The sequence below is a fragment of the Coturnix japonica genome, unplaced genomic scaffold, assembly GCF_001577835.2.
Source record: "Coturnix japonica isolate 7356 unplaced genomic scaffold, Coturnix japonica 2.1 chrUnrandom653, whole genome shotgun sequence".
Lineage (NCBI taxonomy): Eukaryota > Metazoa > Chordata > Aves > Galliformes > Phasianidae > Coturnix > Coturnix japonica.
The window spans coordinates 24,696-34,275 of record NW_015440019.1 but is presented as its reverse complement, the minus strand read 5'-3'; the positions used below and the strand labels follow the sequence as shown (position 1 = coordinate 34,275).

Sequence of the window (9,580 nt, the reverse complement as noted above, 5' to 3'; positions counted from 1 at the left end):
GGGGGAAAGGGCGAGAAATAGGGTGAGAGGGGGAGGACAGGGGCAGGAAATGGGCAGAATTGGGAGGAGTGGGGGGGAAATAGGAAATGGGGGGGAAATAGGGAGGACAATAAGGGGAAAATGGGGGGAATGGTTGGAGGAAGTGGGGGAAATGTGTGGGAAATGGGGGGCGAAACATAGGGGAGGAAATAAGGGATAATGGGGGAGAAAATGGGGCAGAAATGGGCCAGGAATGGGAGGAAAATGGGGGGAAGTGGGGAGAAAGGAGGGGGGAATGGAGGCAGGAAGGAGGGGAGGACATGGGGTAAATTGGGGAGAAGAGGAAGGAATGGGAGGGAAATGGGGGGAAACATTGGGGAGGAGAATAGGGGAGGAAATAGGAAGGAATAGGGGAGGAAATAGGAAGGAATAGGGGAGGAAATAGGAGAAGGTGGGGGAAGGAAGGAAAGGAAAAAGAATTAAATTGCACTGAGCACCCATCTTTAAGCAGCTCAAACGACCCTTGTCACCCTCTTTCTCCCCACTTTTCCCCCCCCAGTGGACCCTTTTATCCCCCACCACCCCATATTTTTTGGGTGGACTTTACTGGGTCGCCGAACCTGAGCGTGACTGTGTCCCGCTTGATCCACATCCACGATCCTCCCGTCCCTTCGTCTGTCAGCCCCAACCAATACGTAGTTGTGCCGTTGATGTTGCTGTCTCTCAGAAAGCCCTAAAAATGATTAAAAATTCATTAAAAACACCACAGAAAAAACCCACTTGTTTGTTCGAAAAGGCCAAAAAATGGCCCTAAAGAAATGAGGCATTTTCGGGGGTGTTGGGGACGTTTTTCGAGGCCCGAGTAGTCAAGAATTGCGCCTAAAAAATGAGGAGTTTGGGTTTTTTGGGGGGTTTTGGGGGCCTATTGTCAAAAAAGAGTCCAAATTGCCCGAAAAAATGAGGATTTTGGAGTTTTTTGGGGGTTTTTGGAGGCCCAAGGGTCAAAATTAGGCCCTAAAAAAATTGAGGATTGGGGTTTTTTTGGAGGTCTTTTGGAGGCCCAAGTGTCAAAATTGCCCTAAAAAATGAGAGATTGCGGGGTTTTTGGGTGTTTTTATTCGATGGCGCTTTTGTCAAAAAGAGACAAAAATTGCCCTAAAGAGTCAAATTTGCCCTAAAAATGAGGATTTCTGGATTTTGAGGGGGTTTGGAGCCCAAGTGTCAGAAAATTGCCCGTAAATGAGGATTTCGGGTTTTTGGGGGCGTTTTTGGGGGCTATGTCAAAAAAGAGTCCAAATTCCCTAAAAAGTGAGGATTTTCGGGTTTTTTCGGAGGGGTTTCGGGACTTTTGCTCAAAAAAAAGAAGTCAAATTAGCCCTAAAAGAGTCAAATTGCCCCTAAAAATGAGGTTTTGGGGGGTTATTGGGGTTTTTTGAGACGCCCCAAGTGTTCAAATTGCCTAAAAATGAGGTATTTGGGGTTATTTTGGGTGATTTTTCGAGGCCTATTTGTCAAGAAAAAACGACAAAATTGCCCTAAAGAGACGTCAAAATGCCCTGAAAAATGAGGATTTCAGGGGTTTTTTGGTGGTTTTTCGAGGCCTTTTGCTCAAGAAAAGACGAGAAAATTGGCCGATAAATAGTCAAAATTGCCCTACAACAACATGAGGACGTTTCGGGGCTTTTTTGGGCTGGATTTTTCGATCGTGACCTCATGCCTCAAAAAAAAGAGTTCCAAATAATTGCTCTAAGAAGAGTCAACCAATTGCCTAAAAAATGAGGATTCATGGGGTTTTGGGGTGTTTTTGGGGTCCAAGTGTCAAATTGCCCTAAAAAATGAGCCGATTATCAAGGTTTTTGGCGTGGTCATGTTCCTTGGATCCCAATAGCAGCGAGACCATCGCTAAATGTTCCAAAAGGAATAAGCAGATCCCTCCAAATCATTGCCCATCAAATGAAAATGAGCCGCACCTTTCTGTTTTTTGGGTGGTTTTTGGCGGCCCACAAGATGTCAAAAATTGCCCTAAAAATGAGGATCATGGGGGGGAGTGCTTCAGGGCGGGTGTTTGGGGAAGGCCTATTTTACAAAAGAGCTCCAAAATTGCCCTAAAAAATGAGAGATTTTTGGAGTTTTTTTGGGGTTTTGGGAGACCCAATGTGTCTCAAGAAATTGCCCTAACAATGAGGAATGTTCGGGTTTTGGGGGGACCTGTTGTCGAAAAGAGTCCAAAAACTGCCCTAAAAATGAGTATTTCGGGGGCAGTTTCCGGCGGACACCTTTTTCTTCGAGCCGGGTTTTCGAGTGTCTCAATATTGCCCTTAAATGAGGATATCATCGAGGTTTTTTGGGGTTTGTTGCGCAGGCCCAAAAGTGTCAAAAATGCCCTAAAAATGAAGATCTGGCAGGTTTCTGTTTGGGGCTTTTTTGGGTTCCATAGTGCTCAGAAATTGCCCTAAAAAAATGAGATTTTGGTGAGGTGTTTGTGGGTGTTTGGGTCAGTTGACACATGTCTCCTGGATGCCGATGTCTGACATGATCCAAATGAGCCCCCATTGTTCCTCGCAAAATCCGTCCTTCGCATCCTCCAGTTCATCTTCCAACGGGATGATAGGAATATACAGCAGCCTCTCCCAGACCTGTCCACGCCGTAAGCATTTCTATCGGGATAGAACTCACTTACTCCTTACAGATCCGGGCGGAAAAGAGCAGAAAAGGTCCCCCAAAACATATCACCCCAGAAAACATACAGTATTTTCTCTAGTCTTTTGGGGTTCTCTTTAAGTCTGTGGCACTAAGACTCCATCCCAATGTGGTGCTACCTGCCAATATCATTTGAGCTCCTCTGTATACTCCCTCGCATATCATCGCGCACACCTCTTTCAAAACTTGTCTGATCGCGCTGTTGGAATCCTACAGCTCGTGCGAAGCCCCACTGGGGGTGGTAGACAAGGGCTTCAATTTTCCTATCCTGAGGTATGCCTGAATTGGTTAATTTGGGATCATCAGGGCCGTCATTAACTGGCATGACTCGGAGAATGAAGGGCGTTGGCCCACACTCGCGTGTGGGTTTATGGGTCTTCAGCTCCCTTAGTCAAGCCTCATCCAATGGACCGCCCGTTACGTAAGGGTTGGGCTCCCGTTTAGGTCATAAGACAGTTTGAAGGGCTTTGTGCGGAGTTCAGAATTCCTTCATCTTTCCATAGCCCTAAATTGTCGACTAAGTTAATTGGAGTCTTCTTACGGTGCCACCTTAGTATGCGACAGAGAACGAAAGGGTTGGCAACTTACATGTTGGGTTCTATGGATCTTTTCAGCTCTCTCCCTTTCAGCCATCAATTGGGTGTTTAGGGTTAGGAAGTTAGGGAAGTTCAAAGATGTGAAGGGTTGCGTCAATTTCCTTGCTTGTCCACATCCATATCAGTGAGCGAAGTTGCTATAGTTGGATCATCTAGGCGGCAATCTAACATTGCGACGAGTAGATTACGAATGTGAATCCTGTACGCTGTCCTAAAATATGCGCGCTCTGTGCCTTCTCCTCTGATGGGGTCTCTTCATGTGCATTATGTCTACTCCAGGCTCATCTTCCAGATGCGTGGCAGCTTCAGGGTTAGGGATTTAAGGGTCAGAAGTAGTGCACCAGGGAGTTGAGCGGTCACGATGTTCCTTTCTTTCCCAATTCCCCACCTTAATTGGCGGTTAATTGGATCTCATGCGGCCATATACATGGTCGAGTCGAGAACGACAGGCTTTGGAACTACAGCGTTGGGCGTTCGACTGGATCTCTTTTAGACTCTTATCTGTGGTACAGATTTCCTGTACTTTCCATCCCATTACATTGGTCCCCTGTCTACTATCAAGCTTCATGTCCGATCTCCTTTTCTACCCTTGTCGCATATCTCAGTACCCTGTTTACATTGTGTGTAACTTGATCTCAGGATTCTGTTCAGGCTGTATTTAGTTGCAATAGTAGCAGAAGAGAAGTAGGTTGGCCATGACTCGAACACGTTGGGCTGTGAGCCTCTTCTTTATGGGTTGCAGCCTCCTTATCAGGCTCTCAATGTGGAGCGTTAGGGTTAAGGGTGAGCGTATGCGCGGTTAGGGTCCATAAGAGTGAAGGGTTGGGTCAGACTTACTTCTTTCCATCCTAATTGGGGTTAATCTGATTCTCAGGCCATTTATATGGACAGAGAATGAGGCGTTGGCCAACTACACGTTGGAGTGCGTGTCCGGATTCCTTGCTCTTCCATCCTAATTGAGCTGGTATAATTGGATCTCCAGCGAGCATTCAACTGGACGGGAGAACGAACCCAGGAGATCAGCTAGGGCAACTCAACGTTGAGGCACGGTTTCTATGCATCTAGCTCTGTTATTGGGTCAGATTCCTTTCTTTCCATCCCATAAGGTGGGTTAATTGGATCTAGGGCCATCTATGACTGGACGAAACGAAGGGTTGGCCAACTAACAAATTGGTTCTATGGATCTTCATCACTTATCAAATGGCCATCAATTGGTGGGTATAGACTTAGGTAGTGCGTCACAAGGAGGAGAGTGGGCTCTGGCCACATATAACACTTGGGTGTTCCGTGTGTGTGTCACATATATACTCTTGTGAAAGGCGCATAGGATCTAAACACCGCTTAGGGTTAGGTGTAGGGTCACAAGAGATAAGAAGGGTTCCAACTACACGTCCTTCTGACACGTCAGCGATTCACTTCTCTGTTTCAATTCCTCCATAATTGGCGATTATTTGGGATCTCTAGGGCCAGTTAATCGGACACGAGAATCTATGAAGGGCTAAGTTGGCCAACTACACGTTAAGGGTCTGATGTAGGTCTTCAGCTCTGCCTTTGATCAAGGCCATCCAATGGGAGTTATGGTTGCGCATGCACCTTTAAGCGGTCAGAGCACGTGACAGCGTTTGCGCCCAACGCTCATACACGTGCTGCGGTCAGCATCATTCGCCTATCTCATGTTATTCTCCCATCCCATATATAATTATGGGTTACTTGGATCTCAGGGCCATTAATGGACGGAGAAGCGAAGGGTTGGCCAACCTACACGTTGGCGTTACCAATATTTCAGCCCCTTATCAAGGCCATCATGGACAGAGACCTAAGGTTGCAAAGACTGAAAGGAGATTGTGCCATAGCACGTGGGTTCTAGGGGTCAGTTCGCTCTACTTATCAAGGCATCAATGGCGTATAGGTTTTAGCCTTTAGCGGGTTCCAATCGAGTCGTCAGATACTGCAAGGGTTGGCCTCTAACTTACTACTCGTTCATGAGGTCAATCTCGCTAGTTGCCTTCTCTATCCCATACATGAGGGTCTAATTGTGACTCTCTCAGTCATTAATGGGATGGAAAAGAAGGGTTGGCCAACTATACTCTGATATAGGGGTGTATCTTATTGGATCTTTACTCTCTCTCTATTTGATAGCTATTTCTTCTTTCCATCCTATTGGTCTATTTGGATCTCAGGGCTCCATTATAATGATCACGCTAGAGCTTTATTAACGCAAGGCGGGTGGTTGGCCAACTACACATGGGTTCTAATGCTCTTAGCATCTTTATATGGTCACGAAGTTCTTCCCTCTCTTGTCCATCCCCATCGCATTGGGGATTAATTGATCTCGGATGCCATTAAGGGATGCAGAGAAAACAGACGGGTTGGACCAAAACAGAAACACCGTTGGCCGAATATGCCCCATATTCAGCTCCCTTGATTCTCTGAAGGCTCATAAACATGGACAAAGACTAAAGGGTTGGTTAAAGAATGAAGGTTGGCCAATACACGTTGGGTGCTCTATGAGCACGTCTCCAGCTCCTTATCTTAGTGCCCAATCAATGGGTTAGGGCTTAGGGTTGGTTCGGCGGTCAAGAGTGAAGGGCTTGGCTCCAGATTCCTCTCTTTGCCATCCCGACTAAATTCGGGGTTAATTGGGATCTCAGCGGCTCATTATGATGAACGCTGAGGAGACAAGCTGTAAGGCTATGTTGGCCTCATCCTGACCACGTTGGCGTCTATTACCCCCAATATTTCAATGACCCCCTTACTCTCCCAAGGCAGTCCAATGCGACATAAGACCTCTGAAGGCGTGCAAGACTGAAGGGTTGCGCCGATAAAACTACCCCAGTTGCGGTCTCGATATTGATCTTCAGCTCGCGTATTCTCCGTTAGAGCCAGACACTTGGGGTTAGGCGTTTCAGTGTAGGGGATCAATAACGAGTGATAGGTGGGGTTCTCTCCTTCTTTCCATTCACCCAAACTTGACGTTAAATTGTGGATTCAGCGGCCAATATACATGGACGCGCGCCGAACGAAAGAGTCCTGTTTAGGCGCCAACTACACGTTGGCGTTCTAATCGGATCTTACGGCTCCTATTCCAAGGCCATCAAATTGGGCTTGAGCTAAGTGTCTGAGTCGATATAGGTGGTCGAGCCAAGGCAGATTGAAGGTTTTGCCATCCTAGCAACGTTGGTCGAGATCTGCGTGTCCTTTCAATCCCATTAATTGGGTTAATCGCATCGTCTTAGGCGCACCATTAATGCATGAAACGTATGAGGCTTCTCGGCCAATAACGGTGGTTCTCCACTGGATCGTTCAGTGCCTCGTTGTTCAAGCGTCCCTATCCAATGGGTTGTATGACGTGTATGTCATAGGGTGTTAGGTTTAGTTGTGTCAAAGATGTGAAGAGGGTTGGGTCACGATTTCTTCTTGTTCCATCCCATAATTGGGGTTAATTGGATCTCAGGGCCATTAATGGATGGAGAATGAAGGGTTGGCCAACTACACGTTGGGTTCTATGGATCTTTAGATCCTTATCAGACCAATCAATGGGGTTAGGGTTAGGGTTAGGGCTAGGGTTAGGGTCAAAGAGTGAAGGGTTGGGTCAGATTTCCTTCTTTCCATCCCATAATTGGGGTTAATTGGATCTCAGGGCCATTAATGGATGGAGAACGAAGGGTTGGCCAACTACACGTTGGGTTACCCCAATATTCAGCCCCTTATCAAGGCCATAAATGGGGTTAGGGTTAGGGTTAGGGTTAGGGTTAGGGTCAAAGAGTGAAGGGTTGGCCAACTACTCTTTGGGTTCTGTGGATCTTTAGATCCTTATTAAGCCCATCAATGGATAAAGACTAAAGGGTTGGCAAAGACTGAAGGGTTGGCCAACTACACGTTGGGTTCTATGGATCTTCAGCTCCTTATCAAGGCCATCAATGGGGTTAGGGTTAGGGTTAGGGTCAAAGAGTGAAGGGTTGGCCAACTACACGTTGGGTTCTATGGATCTTTATCTCCTTATCAGGCCCATCAATGGACAAAGGACCCAAACATGAACATCAAGGCAATAAAACCCCAATGGACCTACTTTGAACCTGGCTCTGGGAGTAGTTCGACCTCAAGAGCTCCAGCTCCGCCATGATTTCCATCTCTGGAAGAGAAAAGATGGAAGAAACGAGGTGACGTCTATGAGCGAGGCCCATAAGTGACTGATTTAATGACTTGTGGGGCAGAGGGAATGGGGTTTATATGGGGGAATGGGAGATATGGGGCAGCATAGGAACCATTGGGGAACCCTAAAACCATCATGGTGAGGTTGGGAGCTTTAAAACTCAATGGGAAGCAATGGAAGAAACGAGGTGATGTCTATGAGCGAGGCCTATAAGTGATTGATTTAATGACTTGTGGGGCAGAGGGAATGGGGTTTGATATTGGGGGAGGGATATGGGGCAGCATAGGAACCATTGGGGAACCCTAAAACCATCATGGTGAGGTTGGGAGCATTAAAACTCAATGGGAAGCAATGGAAGAAACGAGGTGATGTCTATGAGCGAGGCCTATAAGTGACTGATTTAATGACTTGTGGGGCNTTGGGAGCATTAAAACTCAATGGGAAGCAATGGAAGAAACGAGGTGATGTCTATGAGCGAGGCCTATAAGTGACTGATTTAATGACTTGTGGGGCAGAGGGAATGGGGTTTATATGGGGGAAGGGATATGGGGCAGCATAGGAACCATTGGGGTACCCATAAAACAATCATGGTGAGGTTGGGAGCATTAAAACTCAATGGGAAGCAATGGAAGTAAGTGATGTCTATGAGCGGGGCCTATAAGTGATTGATTTAATGACTTGTGGGGCAGAGGGAATGGGGTTTATATGGGGGGAGGGATATGGGGCAGCATAGGAACCATTGGGGAACCCTAAAACCATCACAGTGAGGTTGGGAGCATTAAAACTCAATGGGAGGCAATGGAAGTAAGTGATGTCTATGAGCGAGGCCTATAAGTGACTGATTTAATGACTTGTGGGGCAGAGGGAATGGGGTTTATATGGGGGGGGGATATGGGGCAGCATAGGAGCCATTGGGGAACCCTAAAACCATCGTGGTGAGGTTGGGAGCATTAAAACTCAATGGGAAGCAATGGAAGTAAGTGATGTCTATGAGCGAGGCCTATAAGTGACTGATTTAATGACTTGTGGGGCAGAGGAAATGGGGTTTATATGGGGGGGGGGGGATATGGGGCAGCATAGGAACCATTGGGGAACCCTAAAGCCATCACAGTGAGGTTGGGAGCATTAAAACTCAATGGGAAGCAATGGAAGTAAATGAGGTTGTGAGCTACGGCCTCAAGTCATTCCAGCCAACAAATGTCTTATTTTAGCCCTAAAAATGCCCTTTTTTTTCACTATATTTCCCCAATTCTGGTGTTTCGCCACCAAATGGGGCCACTCACGTTTCATCACGGCCAACACCAAAAGCAAAAGCCAAAGCAAGAAGCTCAGGGTCACCAGAACGTAAAGGATGGTTGACGATGGGCAACGACGTCCAGGGCTGGGCATGGGGTCACCTGCAGGGGGATCGAGATCTGGATCCATTGGATCCCATTGGGATCCCCCATAGATCCTGTTCCATTGGATCCCATTGGGATCCCAAACTCCATGGTCCTATTCCATTGGATCCCATTGGGATCCCAAAATCCATGGTCCCGTTCCATTTGATCCCATTGGGATCCCCCATAGATCCCGTCCCATCTGATCCCTTTGGGATCCCCCATTAATCCCTATGGGATCCCCCATTGGTCCTATTCCATTGGATCCCATTGGGATCCCCCATTAATCCCTTTGGGATCCCTCATTAAGACCAATGGGATGCCCCATTAATCCCTATGGGATCCCCCATGGTCCCATTCCATTCGATCCCATTGGGATCCCCCATTAATCCCTATGGGATCCTTCATTAAGACCTATGGGATCCCCCATTAATCCCTATGGGATCCACCCTTGGTCCCATTCCATAGGATCCCATTGGGATCCCCAGATCCATGGTCCTATTCCATTGGATCCCATTGGGACCCCAAACTCCATGGTCCTATTCCATTGGATCCCATTGGGATCCCAAACTCCATGGTCCTATTCCATTGGAACCCATTGGGATCCCCCATTAATCCCATTGGGATCCCCCATTAATCCCTTTGGGATCCCTCATTAAGACCAATGGGATGCCCCATTAATCCCTGTGGGATCCCCCATGGTCCCATTCCATTTGATCCCATTGGGATCCCAAAATCCATGGTCCTATTCCATTGGATCCCATTGGGATCCC

At 47.2% G+C, this 9,580-nt stretch overlaps 1 protein-coding gene across 2 annotated transcripts in view; it reads right to left on the bottom strand.

The window, feature by feature from the left end:
* LOC107307528 (C-type lectin domain family 17, member A-like) overlaps positions 1 to 9,580 on the bottom strand; it is a 32,778-nt gene that overhangs the window by 2,442 nt on the left and 20,756 nt on the right. For both annotated transcript variants that reach the window (XM_015851035.2, XM_032441837.1), the window contains exons 5-6: positions 8,712 to 8,825; positions 7,345 to 7,407 (exon numbers count right to left, since the gene is read on the bottom strand). In XM_015851035.2, coding sequence (XP_015706521.1) covers positions 7,345 to 7,407; positions 8,712 to 8,825 — 177 coding nt within the window. The remainder of the gene's footprint in view (positions 1 to 7,344; positions 7,408 to 8,711; positions 8,826 to 9,580) is intronic.